This window comes from Bison bison, unplaced genomic scaffold, assembly GCF_000754665.1.
Source record: "Bison bison bison isolate TAMUID 2011002044 unplaced genomic scaffold, Bison_UMD1.0 scf7180017864072, whole genome shotgun sequence".
Lineage (NCBI taxonomy): Eukaryota > Metazoa > Chordata > Mammalia > Artiodactyla > Bovidae > Bison > Bison bison.
In genome coordinates this window covers 5412393-5428752 of record NW_011494644.1, presented here as the reverse complement: position 1 = coordinate 5428752, position 16360 = coordinate 5412393, and the positions used below count along the sequence as shown (strand labels likewise).

The following is a 16360-nucleotide window of genomic DNA, read 5'->3' as shown; positions in this document are numbered from 1 at the left end:
GACATGAGTTGAGTATACTCTGGGAGGTGGTGATGGGCAGGGAGGCCTGTCATGCTGCAGCCCATGGGGTCGCAAAGAGTCAGACATGACTGAGCAACTGAACTGAACTGAGTGAATGCCTTTTAAAATCACAAGAAAATATGAAATAAGAATAATTCTTTATTCTTGGCTTACATCTCAGCACAATCTTGATTTAAATTCCCGAATCTTAGTTTTTTTCTTCCCCCCTGTAATTTTGTTCTCCTTACGCATCTTTAGAGAGAGAGATCTTGTCCATTCCTGGGTTTTAAACAGAATAGATTCTGGCAGTGAGCTCACAATATCCTTGTTTGATCTATTTGTCTCAGACAAATGGGAGATGGGGAAGCTTGTATTTTTGTAGTTTTCCTTCGCTAGTTTGGGGCTTTGGTTGCCTGTGGTGAGTAGGAAGTGAATTTCTGGGAGTCAGCATTGCAGGAGAGAAGTTTCCTGCTGGGCAAAGCAGTTTCCTTTCTGAGTTTATTTTGGCAGCAGAAGTTAGTAGGGCACTGCCCTCTCCTCTAAGTGCCCTCATTAGGAGCTCAGTGCGAAAGTGCCTCCAGTGGCTTGGCCTGCTGCCAGGGGACTCAGCTCCCTGGGCCTGTGTCCTGCCCTGCCCCCATCACCCTGAGCTGGGGTTCTATGTGGACATCCCACATTATGCTTGTTGCTTGGCAAGATTCCTGTTTTCTGGGTCTGACCACCACCCCCCCAACCCACTCATTTTTATTTATTTGCCTGTGATCATTTCAGTTGAAATTTCTGAAGGAGTTAAAAGCATGTGCTTGACTAGTTATAATAAAAAATGCAAATCTTAAATTTCCTTTGAACAAGAAAGGGAACCAAAAGGATAAAACCCCAAATGTATATCTGGGCGGTGGAGTTTTGGATGATTTTTATATTTTCCTTGGCAATTTTTCTGATCTCAGCTAGGAATCTATCATTTTCACTTAATAGATTTTTAATCTTTTAATTTCAAAATTTCAAACATATAAAAAATAGCATAATAGACATTCATGCACCATAGAAATTTAACAAATGTTAACATTTGCCCTATTTGCTGTAGATGTTTCCTTTTTACATTTCTTTCTTTTATAATCAAAGGTTTCACTTTAACAATCCGAGAAAGTTAACTCAGGCACTCTCTAAAGTTTTCTTGGAAATAACTTTTTTCTTGACAGTGGAGAGGCAGCAAACACTGGCAATGGGAGGCCTGGTACCTGGCTGTCCAGGGACCCACGTAAGATTCTGGGGCACTGCTGCTGTTGCCAGAGGCCCTAAGAGGGCAGTTGGGGAAACAGACACAACTTTGATGCCTGAAAAGGTTTCTCCCAGTTCCAGAGTCTAGTGACCTCCATGCCTGCCTTACAGAGAGCCTCACCACTCCAGGTGGGTTCTGCAGACTAATATCCCCTGGCGGTGCTTTTGCTTTTGTTGTTGTTTTGGGGAGGTGGAAAATCCTTAGTACTGTCTCTCTCTTTTTTAAATTGTTTTTATTGAGATATAACTGTATTTCAAAACCTGCACGTGTTTAATTTACACAATTTGATGAGTTTGGACATTTGCATATACCTGTGATACCAATCCCACCATCAAGGTGATAAACATATTCATCATCACCTCCAAAAGTTTCTTTGTGTCCCTTTATGATCTACTTACTATTATATTATTATGGTATGAACACTTACCATGAGATTTATCCATTTAACAAAATTTGAAGTGCACAGTATCAGAGTGTTTACCAAATGAACTGTTACATAGAGCACATTTCTAGACTTGTTCATCGTGCATAACTGAAACTTCATACCTGATGAGCAATAACACCTTATTTCTCCCTTCCCCACTGGCAGAGTTTTAGAAGTGAAGAAATGCACTGTTCTTCTCATACGTTCGTGTACATAGGAGTCACCTGAAGATCGTGTTAACTGTGGATTCTGACCCAGCAGGTCTGAAGTGGGGCCTGAGAGTCTGCATTTCTGAGAGTTCCCAGGGAATGCTGATGGTTCTGGTCTGCAGAACTCATTCTGGGTAGCAGCGCCTCCAATAACGTGGTGTAGTCCCCAGACTGAAGCAGGCCATCCTGGTTATACACAGCTGGAATCTGTTCTCCTTGGTCACAGCCGATGTTGTACAGGTCTTTTTAATCTTTTGACTATCGCCCTGCTCCTGAAGAAAACATCTGACCACAAGAATACCTTAGGTTTTGCTCTCAGTTTTGAGTGCCCCAAGTATTACAAACGATTATCATTAACTCTTTGAATAGAATCTGTCAAGGTAAATGCAAAGTGTAATCTATTCTAGCTAGAAAACCAAGATAAATTTCTTTGTCTCAAATCATTGTCCATTATTAGCATATCCCAAAGTGAGACGAATGCCTCACTGTTGGTATGTGAGAGAATTGTAGGTAGCACATTGATAATTTTTTTTAATTTAAAATACTTGTTAGGATTTGAGGGAGCCAATAAAGCACAACCCTACTCTTTCCACCTGAGTTCTTTTTCATTTTTTAGTTGAAGTATAGTTGTTTTATAATGTTTTGTTAGTTTCAGGTGTATAGCAGAGTGATTCAGTGTATATATGAATTCAAAGTGTATGTATATATTTACACACACATATATATTATTGTCCAGATTCTTTTCCCTTAGAGGTCATTATAAAATATTTAGTATAGTTTCCTTCACTATACCGTAGGTCCTTCTTGGTTGTCTATTTTATATATTGTAATGTGTGTATGTTAATCCCAAACTCCTAATTTATCCCTCCTCTCCTTTCTTCTCTGGTAACCAGAAGTTTGTTTTCTATGTCTGTGGGTCTATTTCTGTTTTGTAAATAGGTTCATTTGTATCACTTTTATAGATTCCACATATACGTGATATCCTATGATATTTGTCTTTCTCTGTCTGGCTTACTTCACTTAGTATAATAATGGATCCATTCATTCACTTGAATTCTGAGCCAACTGAGAAAAAAAGATAAAGCCCAAGGCAGATGAGAGATTACAATGACATTTTATTATGACAAAGGCTAAGCTGAAACCTGGTTTTGTTAGCTTCAGGCATCCTTACTAATGCTCTCCCCACCTCGCTGGCATTGTGGGAAGCCCACCTCAGGGAAAGTGAGTCTGAAGAGCAGACCCACCTACCCAGATCACTGCCTGACTCCTGTTTGGGTGGAGAGGGAAGGAGAAAGAGACAGAAACTAGGATTTTTGATAAATTAGCTCCACCTAGCCAATCAAGAAATGTGGACTGTGCTCACCCACCAGGTAAATTCTCACCCCTCTGGGGAGAGGAGAAAGGATAGACAAGAATCTAGGAGTGTTTTGTAGAAATTCCTTCTCTTTGAAATCAGAGAAATGGGGGAAAGACAATCGCTCATAGTAATGATTGTGCTTTTGTATTTTAATTAGAATTAGTGGCACTGATTCTCCATGTATGATAGAAACATAAGGTTTCCTTTGAAAATAAATTTAAGTGAACAAAAAGAAGATGATTAAAAGAGAAAGATTAAGATAATAATAGTACAGGTAATATGTGGCTATAGAAAAAATTGTATCAAATGTCTAAAGTTTGGGAAATAATTGGTCCAATTAATATTCCCTGAAATTTCAATGCCACATTTCATCTTCAAAAACTGCAGATCAGGCTCTCCCATTCTAATGTTCTCCTAAGGCAGCTTTAACTCAGTTATTTGACCATTGATCACAGTTTGACTCTGTTTCACTCAATAGAGAGTGGTTAGAACAAATAAACTAAGGCCCTTGATATATTATTGACTTTGATTTCATATATATAAATCATTTATGGGTCAAGTCATATGATCTTAATAGTATTGATCCAAAGCTTTTAATTCTGTCTCCTCCTTCCTCCTTCCTTCTCCTCTCTCTCTTTCATTTTTTTCCCCTAAATTCACTGTGAGATAGAATAGCAAATTCTTACGTTTTTAATGGCATAAAATAAGACTGTGTCCTTCAATAATTTGATGCAGTTTCTATGTGAATTAGAAACATGGCCTATGGCCAAAGGAAACAAGACCGGTATACTTTGATCTCCCAGATGTCCAGGTTATAGTCACAGGTCCCAGGAGACAAGAGGAAGCAGTCAGACCTGTAGGCTAAATGGTAACAGGTAGAATGAGCTAAATGTGAATTATGCCAAAAAGAAAACCTGCATTTGGCAAAAAAAAAAAAAAAAAAAAATCTTGACATCCAAATGGGAAATATTAAATTATCCTACTCAAAAGGTTTATTCACTCAGTTACCTGGGGGCCATTCTGCTGCTGAATTTTCCCAAAAGATTAATTGCTATACGCTTGTACTCAAAATTGAAAGTAGTCTCCAAATATGTTTATACGAGGGGTGACAGCTCCTCCCACTAAAAAGTCTCTCTGAGAAGATGGGTCATCTTATATTTGAGTCCTTATTATGTATCCAATTTAAAGGACATTCTCTAAATTACTTATTTTGAACCATGAGGATACCTGAAGTGAGCTGATTCAATGCTAATTTAGGATATTGTATAGGTCATTTAACTTATATGCAGAGTACATCATGAGAAACGCTGGACTGGAAGAAACACAAGCTGGAATCAAGATTGCTGGGAGAAATATCAATAACCTCAGATATGCAGATGACACCACCCTTATGGCAGAAAGTGAAGAGGAACTAAAAAGCCTCTTGATGAAAGTGAAAGTGGAGAGTGAAAAAATTGGCTTAAAGCTCAACATTCAGAAAACGAAGATCATGGCATCTGGTCCCATCACTTCATGGGAAATAGATGGGGAAACAGTGGAAACAATGTCAGACTTTATTTTTCTGGGCTCCAAAATCACTACAGATGGTGACTGCAGCCATGAAATTAAAAGGTGCTTACTCCTTGGAAGGAAAGTTATGACCAACATAGAAAGCATATTCAAAAGCAGAGACATTACTTTGCCAACAAAGGTTCGTCTAGTCAAGGCTATGGTTTTTCCTGTGGTCATGTATGGATGTGAGAGTTGGACTGTGAAGAAGGCTGAGTGCCGAAGAATTGATGCTTTTGAACTGTGGTGTTGGAGAAGACTCTTGAGAGTCCCTTGGACTGCAAGGAGATCCAACCAGTCTATTCTGAAGGAGATCAGCCCTGGGATTTCTTTGGAAGGAATGATGTTAAAGCTGAAACTCCAGTACTTTGGCCACCTCATGCGAAGAGTTGACTCATTGGAAAAGACTCTGATGCTGGGAGGGATTGGGGGCAAGAGGAGAAGGGGATGACAGAGGATGAGATGGCTGGATGGCATCACCAACTCGATGGACATGAGTCTGAGTGAACTCCGGGAGCTGGTGATGGACAGGGAGGCCTGGCGTGCTGTGATTCATGGGGTCGCAAAGAGTCGGACATGACTGAACGACTGATCTGATCTGATCTGATCTGATAGGCCATTGGATGGACTTGATAACAGAAAAGACAAAGAAATTTAACACTGATTCAATCATTATTTCTTGAGATGTGAACTCACAGTGCAAGTGTTAGATGTAAAAGATTATCTTAAATGAAATGTTGGATGATCATGATGACAGAATCATGACTTCTTGTGTCCTGGGAATGGGTGCATGGGACTGGGAGACCACCATGGCAGAGAAGTGTTAGATTAATTCAAATGAGGTCTTGATGCCGAAAATTAATGAGAACAATTTAAATAATATCATCTCATGAAGATACAAGAAGGGGAACAAAGCAGTATTTTGAATCCTTTTAACTGTCCAGATAATGTGATTTTAAATACATCTGAGGAAGAAAAAAAAAATGAGACATTACAAGTAGCTAGCTCACTATTGCCTCTAAATTTCTACAAATCTCTGTTGGGTCGAACCATGTAAGACTGCCATTTTTGCATGTGAATGTTGGCATTTTCACATGGTTCAACTTCACAGACTGAAGTTGGTAATACATATGAAAACGTATTATTGGGAACACGATGGGCCACCCAAACTTTGGGGTCACTTTATATGCAGATATGTACCCTTCAAAGTGAAAGAGGGACTTTGGAATTTTTTTAACTGCGGAATCTTTAAGGTTAGGGCCATGACAATATTTTGGAGATTTACTGAATTTTTAATTAACCGAGGACCATTTAGGAGACAAACTCTCGGCTTTGTCAATAGTTATTTTAATAACACTTCGTTTTTTAGAATAATAAAAATTTTAGTTGTTTTCGTTATAAATGATCACTTTTGTTCACCATTTGCCCAATTTCTTTATTAGGAGTCTACTATCACTTGAAGTCATAGAATACTTGTCTTGCGTAGGCTCACTAGTGATATCCGTGGTGCATCATTTGCCTGCAGCCAATGCCAGAATCAGGTGACTGTTGCTCTAGGAAGAATAAAGTCATAATTTTTCCCTCTCAGGATTTGCCAGGCTTTATCCGTCTATTCACTGAGACTAGCTATCATTTGCATCAGTGGAACCTTGATCCCCCACAGAATCTTCTTAATAGACTCATCATTCTTACTGTTTTGTGTTTATATCACTTTATGTAAGAAAGCGGCTTCCCTGGTGGCTCAGAGGGTAAAGAATATGCCTGCAATGTGGGAGACCTGGGTTCGATCCCTGGGTCAGGAAGATGCCCTGGAGAATGAAATGGCAATCCACTCCAGTATTCTTGCCTGGAGAATTCCATGGACAGAGGAGCTTGGTGGACTACAGTCCATGGAGTCTCAAAGAGTCAGATATGACTGAGTGACTAACACATACTATCTAAGACAAATATGGGGATATTCCAGGAGTTACTGTAAAAATAATTATCAAGAATATGTTTTATTGACCACTAGCTCTCCCCTAGGAAATTGATTCTCTCTCCCTTGAGCTCACAGCATTAGGTCATATGCAGCACATTACCCATCCGTTGTTCTCTTTGCCTTGATTGTTCAGAAACTCAGAGCCGTGTTTGAGCTCAATCATCATGGAACATTTATCACAAACATTTCTTGACATGATTCTATCTTTCTCTTGATAATTTAACTTCTGACCTGGAATTTTATGTTGATCCTTGCAGCAACTCGACTCTCCAAAGTTAGTTTAATTTTCAAGGGAAGGCTTGGGTCAAATCTCAAGCCTTTGTTGCCACAGACAAAACACTCAGACTTTACGCCGATCTTATCTTCATTTCTCAGATATTATTTTCCTGCACTTAAAGAATGTTAGCTAAAAGCCACCACATGTCTTTTCTTCATTCCCAGGTCTAACAGCCTTTGTTGATGTCAAGTTCTTCCTAAAAGACGATTTAAATTTTCATACTGCAGCATAAGTCTCTTCCTCACAAAGAGGGAATTGGAGTGAGAATTATAGATTTGAGTCCTGGCTGTGAGACCCTAGACAACTAGCTTAAAAAATCTTTGGGTGTCAATTTCTTCCCTCTGCAAAGCAGAAATACGAATCTTAGTTATTATAAAGAGAAAATTATGTAAAGTATATGAAAGGACTTTGTGCCCTTAAACAAGTTTATAAGTCAGGTTAATATCATTCAAAGGCAGGAGAAAGATGAAGTCCTGTATAAATATCTTTGTTTCCCTTGATATTTTGCCTCTGTCATTTTATCTTCATGTCTCCATGTTACCTGGAGTTCTCTTGCTGGACCTTTGCCCAAGGGCTCTGAGTGTCTACAGCCTCTGGAAAGAAGGTTCAAGACTCTGAAGGTGGCATAAGGTGCCTTGAAAAGCCACTTGAGGAGCCTAGAATGGACCCCACTGGGACCGGGTTGATCTGTGTAGAGTGAACTACAGGGCTCATACTGGGCTCTGACAGAGCCAGATGCCCAGCCTGGAAGGACAGCCAGGTCGGGGGCTGAGGAGCTGTGGCCAAGCTGCAAATGCATCCTTTGTTTCAGGCTTAGTGGGGAAAAGAGCCCCTTTCCAGAAGCCCAAGGGCAGGACTGCAGGCAAGTTGCCAGCTCCACTGCAGGGCTGAGCCTGCGTCAATCACACTGGTGCTCCTCAGACAAGCTGAGGTGTGCTGGGCGGGCCATGCCCACAAAGCGTGTGTCAGTCAGCCGTGATCCAATTAGCCATGTGTCATCAATCATGTTGTGGTTAGACGTGGATCAGCCTGACACGTGTCAGTCACACAGACTCGTCTCCCATCCTCCAAGGGACATAGAAGTGAAATGAGTGTCAGTCACACACATGCCCACTGGGTGCGCTCCTGCCAAACCCTCTGCAGAGTGAGGGAGGGGCCGCAACCATGTGGCCCCAGCAAGGAGGAAGGTGGATGTAGGAATTAAAAACTGCTGGCAGCTCTCCCATCCTCCCCTGCTTTTCTTTTGCCACCTTTCACTCATGGTCTTGTCCCTTCTCAGGCAGCCTGAGTGTGTGTGTGTGTGTGTGTGTGTGTGTATGCATGCATGCAGGGGTTGTATGCCAAGTGAGGAAGGCAAGTAAAGGGAGTTGCCTCTTACTCAGAGAGTGGGTCTAAAGCTAACAAAGGCAGGGAAGCCAAATTGCCTGCAGAAATGTCCCCAGTCTAACACTACCACTTTTATCTTCCATCATTGCTATGGATTTGTTTATTTATCCACTTGGACAATTAAGACAGCAGTTGGCTTGTTTTTAGGGACCATGGAGGGTGAGGAATAAATAATAATCTACATCAGCATCACAATCAGAGAGGCAAAATGCTCGCACGTGGTGATGGGCGTGGAGGGGGATGGAGGGGACGGAAAATCCCAGCATCCTCTCATGGTCACTGTCATGGAGCAAGATGACGGATAGAATTGCTCACACTGTTTAAATCACCGCTCCTCTTCTCTCTCTGACAGAATATAATTGAATTTAAGTCAATTAAATACTTGTCTGACGTGGCTGCCTCACATCATCAGATAAAGCGCAATCTGACTTGTTTTAGAAGTGTTGAAAATATCAGTCCAGTGTCCCCAGCTCAGGTCTCATCCAGGCAGTGGTGCATAACAAGGATCCAGGGCTCCTCATTTTCTCAAGTGCTTCCTGGTTGGGGAAGCAGGGAATGAGAGATTTTATGGTGCTGGTGTGCCAGAGCTAAGGAGGCAGCCTCTGGAGAGACGGTTCAGCACTGCATTGAATGATGTCACATCAGTAGCTTGTAATTGCCTCCAGTGGGTGCATTTACACCAGGGAAATTGGCAAATTCTACAAAGCAGATATTCCCCTTATTGCCCACCGTGCTCCCTTCAGAGAACTGATCTACTAGCTGGAGATGCAGGCTGGGAGAAGTTGATTCTGGAGACATTTGCCTTGAGAGATCAAGTGCAAGAGATAGGGAGACAAACAGAAGGTCTCAAAGTGGGTGGAACTGGAAGATGGTTGTGGGAGATTTTCAGGACTTGTTGGAATATATCAGTAATCTAAGAGACAGATTTTTCAAATTGTTGGAGGCTATTGTTATGAAGATTGTTAATTGCCTTCTCAGTATCCATTCTCTTATTTTTCCTTAGTGTCAAAATCCTGGGTTGTCAGGGAGGTAATATGTTTAGCTAACAGACTATATTTTCTTAGGCCATTTTTCAGATAACAGTAGTCCATGAGATGTAAGTATAAGTTACTGAGTAGAATATCTAGGAAATCTCCTCAGATGGGGTTGAATTGATTAGCAGGAGTGTTTTTCTAACTTTCTTTTTAACCTTCTTTCTGACTGGAACAGAGATGTGGTGGCTGGAGCAACAGCATCCATTTTGGGCCATGAGGATGCAAGCCAATGGACTAAAGGTGATGTACTAGTGAAGTTGCGCAGTTGTGTCTGACTCTTTGTGACCCCATGGACTGTAGCCTACCAGGCTCCTCTGTCCATGGGATTTTCCAGGCAATAGTACTGGAATCTTCCCAACCCAGGGATTGAACCCAGGTCTCCGGCATTGTAGACAGACGCTTTACCATCTGAGCCACCAGGGAAGTTGATGTACTAGACAGAAGGCATCTGAATCCCTGTTAAGAGAGCTGCTGTACCAGTACTAGACTGTCCAACTCCAGAGTTCTTTAATTTGAGAAAATAAATCCCTAATTTATTTAAGTTACTGTTGTCAATAAAAAGCAGTCAAGCATATAGGAATATATATATTCCTAAATGGCACAGTCATATTTCCGTTTCATTCTAAGCTGTTTTGGAGGCTGAGGTATATGTTTCCTTTCTTCCTTCCTCCCTCCCTCTCCCTTTCTTTCCTTCCTTCTTTTCTTGTTTCTCCCAAGTGAAAAAAGCAGTATGTTCTCCTTATTTATCAGGAAGCCAATTTTATCAAGAACCAAATTCATTGTTCAAGTGTGAGAGGCCCCTTGGGGCATCTATTTATCCACCTGAATTGGTTCTTTGGCTCTCCAGGGCTGGGCAATGGGAGGTGGAGTGAGAGGGAGAGAGGACGTTTGTCTCCCATAGAAGGCATCTAAGCAGACTAGTGGCTCATCTTATCCTGGAAAAAGAGTGGCTTTGCATTTCTGCCCTTAGTATTGGGTAGGCAGGTGTGGGGTCCACTCTGAATTTGTGGAAAAATTGAGACTAGCCCTTGAACTGGGATGTGGTGTGGATAGGCCTAGGGTCCAATCCAGTGACTGGAATTTAGCCCAGTGCCCTTAATCCTTGTTTCTGGTTGTCCTGACCTAGAAAAACAGGTTCCCGCAGCATTTCAGACTGGCATATAACACTCTTCTCCAAAGGATGAATTCCTCAGCATTCTTTAAGACATGGCTCCACTGCCACTTCCTCCACGGAAGTCCTCGTCCTCTTCCCTGAGCGCTCATCACATACTTGCAGCTTATTATGTTATAGAGTAATCGTTTATGTGTCTCTCATCCTCATTAGTCTGGGAGCTCCGAGGAGGAAACAGGAACAAACGTTCACACAACTGTGTATCTTCGGTGTCTGCCTAAATTGTTCAGTAAATATTTGCAGAACAAAAGAAATCCCATCGATTCCTACTTTTTCTGTATTTCATCTAGTAGGTTCTTTACCAAATTTGAAGACCAGATCCCATAATGTCCTTTTTGTTTCTGGGAGATGTAATGTCATTACAGCTGTGGTGTCTAATAAACGAGCTGAGCTTTATTCAAGAGGTGGTGAGATTTTACAACTGGAGATGGAGCAGGAAGGGGATCCATGTTCTTTCTCATGAACTCCTCGCTGACTGTGTTAACGCCGCCTTCCTTTACGCCACCCTCCATCTTGCATTCTCTCCAATTACTGCACCGGACTCACTCGCTCACCCATCTCTCTTGAGAGGAATGCCTGGGTTGACTCCTGCCTCTACTACTTGTATGAACTTGACTTTCTTCACTTTGTTCAGCCTGTTTCCTCACCTCAAAGATTGGAATGATGTCAATATCAGTTACCACTTTTGAATGTGATTCTCAAACTTCACATGAATTGACATGTCTAAATCTCATAAAACCACTATGATGTGGGTACTATTTTTAGCACCTCTGTTTCACAGATGGGGGAAACTGGCACAGTGAGCATCAAATAACTTGCCCAAGATCCCAGAGTAAGGGAGTAGTGAGTTAGAGTCAGAACTCAGACAGTCCCTGCTCTTAACCATCACGCCCATCTGTCCAGTATTTACACTTTGAAACAAGACTTGCTTTGTAGGGTTGATAAGACATGGAAGGCATTGCAGTCACATGAGATGTTCCCTTCTGGTTAGCCTGCCTCCAGCTTCCCTGAACCAACAACTTCCAGGGCACACCTGGAGCCTTCCCAACGAAGACTCCTTGCTATGGAAGTTTTTTTTAATATATATAACATTAAAAATGTGATGGATTCATTTTGATATTTGGCAAAACTAATACAATTATGTAAAGTTTAAAAATAAAATAAAATTTAAAAAAATTAAAAAATTAAAAAAAAATTTTAATTGAAGGATAATTGCTTTATGGAATTTTGTGGTTTTCTGTCATATATCAATAAGAATCAGCCATTGGTAACACCCATGTCCCCTCCCTCCTGGACCTCCCTTCCATCTCCCTCCCCATCCCACTCTTCAGTCTGTCACAGAGCCCCTGTTTGAGTTCCCTGAGTCATACGGCAAATTCCCATTGGCTACCTATTTTACATATGGTGTTGTAAATTTCCATGTTACTCTCTCCATACATCTCCCCTTCTCCCTCCTCCCCTCCCCCATGCCCATAGGTCTGTTCTCTAGGTCTGTTTCTCCATTGCTACCCCGAAAATAAATTCGCTATGGTGGTTTTGTGTCAGGAGGCTCTCTGTGTGTTCTCTTTCGGGTGATCTCAATGACTTCCACACTCCTGTTACGCTAGTGGAATGAGCCATCATGAATTGTGGGCTCTAGGGTGGAAGGAACCTGATTCTCTGGTATTTGGGAATTTCTGTGCACCCTGTACTGTTAGTGAGAGAGAAAAACACACTTCAAACACACACACACACACACACACACAGAGGCCTGGAGGAGCCTTCTTCGTTTCACATTTGAATAGCCAGACTTCATCTATTTAAACCACACTAATTTGGAGCTTGTGCAAGCTTGCCCTCAGGCAGCCTGGGTGAAAGGATATATTTGCACTGGATTAAAAATCAGAGTTTGCTGAACAGACCCGTGTATACACCTGCCTTCACTTGTTTAAACTAGGATTTTTAAGGTACTTTAGCATCTTTTATTTGCATATGATGATTGATACATTAATTACCATAGATCCTGACCTATTCATTAATACTTAGAGGCCACTTAGTCTGGGAGATCTGAGAATGCTTATAATGCAAAGGAATAAAGCTGCATTTGTGCATACAAAATTCAGAAATTTCATCAATTCTAATTCCTGATCAGGATAAACAAGCACATTTCACAGTTTCTTGGGTATTTCCTCTGGGTCCCAGTGTAATTCTATCTCCTTCTGGCTACAACCTTGTCCAGGATCACAGGACACCAAATACTTTTGCAGGGGAATGTACAAGGGCAATTCATTAATGTCCATATCCAACTCATTCTTCTTCTGGTCCCCAGAGGTTCAGTGCCCAGTTTCTGGGTGGTGGTAGCTCCCACTGGCCTCTGTCCCCCTTCTCCATGCCCATGGGGGATGCTTGGAACCATGGATTAATTGGTACCATATTCTCAGTCATTTGATTTTCCTAAGTAATTTCCTAAGATGCTTGGGGTAGAAAAACGTACTCAGACACAGAGCTAATATCTCAGGCTTTTGTAAGTCTTGTAAGTCAGACTCTTATTTTCAGGAGCCTTCCATGATGCCTGACAGAGCAGACAAAGGGCAAAGGGGCCCCTGGAGGTTCAGCAATCCTTCCCAGCTACCTGTGGGTCCTGTGGAGCTATCTGGCAAGTGTCCCAGAAGTCCAGTTCCATGAGACATTCCTGTCCATGTCACCAGACTTCCAACATCCGTTCATCCACTTACACATTCATCCCTCAAACATTTGCTGTGTGCCTACTGCATATCAGCAAGATTCAGTCTTGACTCTCAGGGAGTTCAGGGTCTATGGTCAAGACAGGCATTTATACAAGTAATGATACTCTAATGTGATAAAAGCTAGAACTGAGATGTATACAAACTACCACGTGCAGAAGAGCAAGCAGATAAGTCAGCTTGGTGGGGGATGGCTGCACAAATATCAAGCCAGAGACACTTGAGTGAAGTCTTATGGGAGCAGGGGTTTCCATTAGCTGGAGATGCCTGGGGGCAAGCAAGGCATGGATACAGAAAATGTCAAGAAAAGGCACACAGTTCTGTAAGACTGGAGCAGAGGGTGAGGAGGGAGAAGAAGGTAATCCCAAAGCTGCCATCGGCGTTGTCCCAAGCACCATGCTGGAGGATTCAGACTTTATTCTGAGACCATGGTACATACTCAAAACAGGCCTGTGAACTCAAATGCCTTACAGGGGTCACTATAAGGCATTACAGTGCCTTACATGATGATGAGGGGGTCCAGTTGGGGTCTGAAAAATCGAGGAGTGCAGGTCCCATCTGAGGTGGCAGTCATGAAGCACAGGCTCAGCTGGCCAAGTCGCCATGTCACACTGAGTGAAGTAAGTTGGACAGAGAAAGACAAATATCATATGATATTGCTTATATGTGTAATCTAAAAAATGGTGCAAATGAACTTATTTACACAACAGAAAAACAGTCATAGACGTAGAAAACGATCTTATGGTTACTGGGGGAAACGATAGGGGGAGGGATAAATCGTGAGATTGTGATTGACATATATACACTACTATATGTAAAATAAAGGACCTACTGTGTAGTACAGGGAACTCTATTCAAATGTTCCATAATGACCTATATTGGGAAAAAAAATCTAAAAAAGAGTGGGCATGTATATATACACACACACATATATTTATGATTCATTTTGCTGTAGAGAAGGAATGAACACAACACTGTAAATCAACTATACTCCAATAAAAAAATGTTTTTAAGAAGCTGGAACTCCATATTTTACATGAACACTCCCAAGTTTGTAATGTGGGAAATTATTTCCAAATGTCAAGCTGGCCAAGCAAAAACATGTCTGATGTCCTGTCAGCCTCTAGTTTGGCTTCATCTCAGCTGTAAAGCTTAACACGGAGAGCTGACTTCATCAGACTATGTTTCAGGAAGAGGATGCCCTTACAGGTCTCCCCAGCAAGAACCTCTTCTCCTTCCCCCACCCCCTTGCTTCTCCTCTCACTGCCCTCCCACACCATCCCCAGCACAGCCCCACCTTGCTGGGAGGAGCTGGAGGAATGAGCCATGCCCCAGGCCTGACTCACAGAGAAAGCCCAGCCATAAGGACATGAGAGAGCCGTATTTATTTCACATGGACAAGCATGATTCCATTGCATGCTGAACATGAAAGCTCGCGTGAGGAAAGTACCCGTAACAGCAGAATTATGTGCTTTTGTCCACAGGGAGCAGGGAGAATCACAGGGTGGTTTTTAAAGACAGTTCCCCTTCAAGCAGAGTTGAAACCACAGGCTTTGAAATCACTGGTTTATTTCATCAGCAAAGGGTCTGTCTCCTAAGAGTGGCCAGGGGGAACACTTCCAGCTCCACAATCTCTGCACGAGCTGCTAAGGTCAGGAGGACAAGGCTGGTCCCCATCCATCACCCAGGGCAGCTCCAGAGAGTTAAGCTCAGAGGGGAGGTACATGCCACTTGGAATTAAGCCCACTCCAGGGTGGACAGTGATGGGACAGACTGCTGTGTTCATAGCAACAGAACCATCACCACTTATAATATGTATCTATAATCAGAAGATCTGTGCTTCCTGAAACAATTTCCCAGGGCCTCATATGGGCTGAAGGGAAACTATTAGGAACTGACCAGATGTGCCAGAAATAGATCAACTGTGCCTGGACAGACTGGGGAGAGCTAGTGGCAAGGACCCTCCCTGGTCTCTTGGCCTTTAGCTGGGCTTCCCCATTCCAAGAGGATAGAACCCAAGAGGGGAATAGGGACTGGAGCCTGGATTCACTGAGGGAAGAGTCAGAGGCTCTCAGGGCAAACCTCATGGAAGAGACTATCGGAAGAGCCCTTGAATCTCTGTGGCTCATTCCCACCTGAAGTCCTGCCCAACAGTTTCATAAAATTTAATATTATATGGTCTATAAAATTCCCGGAGTTGGTCTATCACTTCAGGGTCGATCTGTACATGAGTTCTGCCTTTTGATTTGCCCAGGCATCGAGGCAGGAGGCTCGATTCTGTTTTTTTCAAGCAAGGGAATCCTTTGGTTTTGTTGAAGTAGAAGTGCTTGTCCGTGATGAGCCTCTTAATGCCCAGGAAGTCCTGGACGCGCCCCATCTCGCCCGCCGGGTCGGTGATGAGCCGCTCGCCACTGACGAAGTGGATCTGAGCCAATGGGAAGTAACGCAGCCAGCTCTCCAGGTGCAGTGCGTACATGCCGATGCGGATGGCGTTCCAGGACACATCCACCAGGCCCAGGGTGCGGTTGCGGAACGAGAGGCCCTCAAACGTGGGGATGTCTGGCTTCTTGGAGAGCGTCTGGGTGTAATCCGAGATGGCACGGGTCACCGGGTTCCGTACGACCACGATCAGCTTGGTGTCTCGGGACATGTTGAAGATCCGGCGAGGGGCCTCTTGAGTGACAAAATAGCTGGGGGTCTTTTCCAGTGTGATCTGACTCTCGAGGGTCCGAGGCATGAGGCTCCTGTGGGGCAGAAATGCACATGATCAGCCAGGGCTGTGTTGGGGGCCCCCGGGGGGATCACTTCCCTCCACCCAGCTTCCCAGGGGATCCCCACCCCCTTCTCCTCTGTGATATTTGAGCCTCCCCTGTTCTCATCTGATGAAGCACCTAACTCTTGTTGACCCTTTTTTCAAAGTCTTTAACAGTTTAAGACAAGAACCAATCTAAATGTCCATCAGTATGGGTTAGAT

The 16360-nt window shown here is 42.8% G+C and overlaps 1 protein-coding gene across 1 annotated transcript in view; it reads right to left on the bottom strand.

Moving 5' to 3' along the window:
• Window positions 1–14752: 14752 nt before the first annotated feature.
• Window positions 14753–16360, bottom strand: part of HS3ST2 (heparan sulfate (glucosamine) 3-O-sulfotransferase 2) — a gene marked incomplete at its 5' end in the record, with an annotated part of 118529 nt that continues 116921 nt past the window's right edge. Inside the window, one exon of the mRNA XM_010837195.1 lies at window positions 14753–16130. Coding sequence (XP_010835497.1) covers window positions 15512–16130 — 619 coding nt within the window. The remainder of the gene's footprint in view (window positions 16131–16360) is intronic.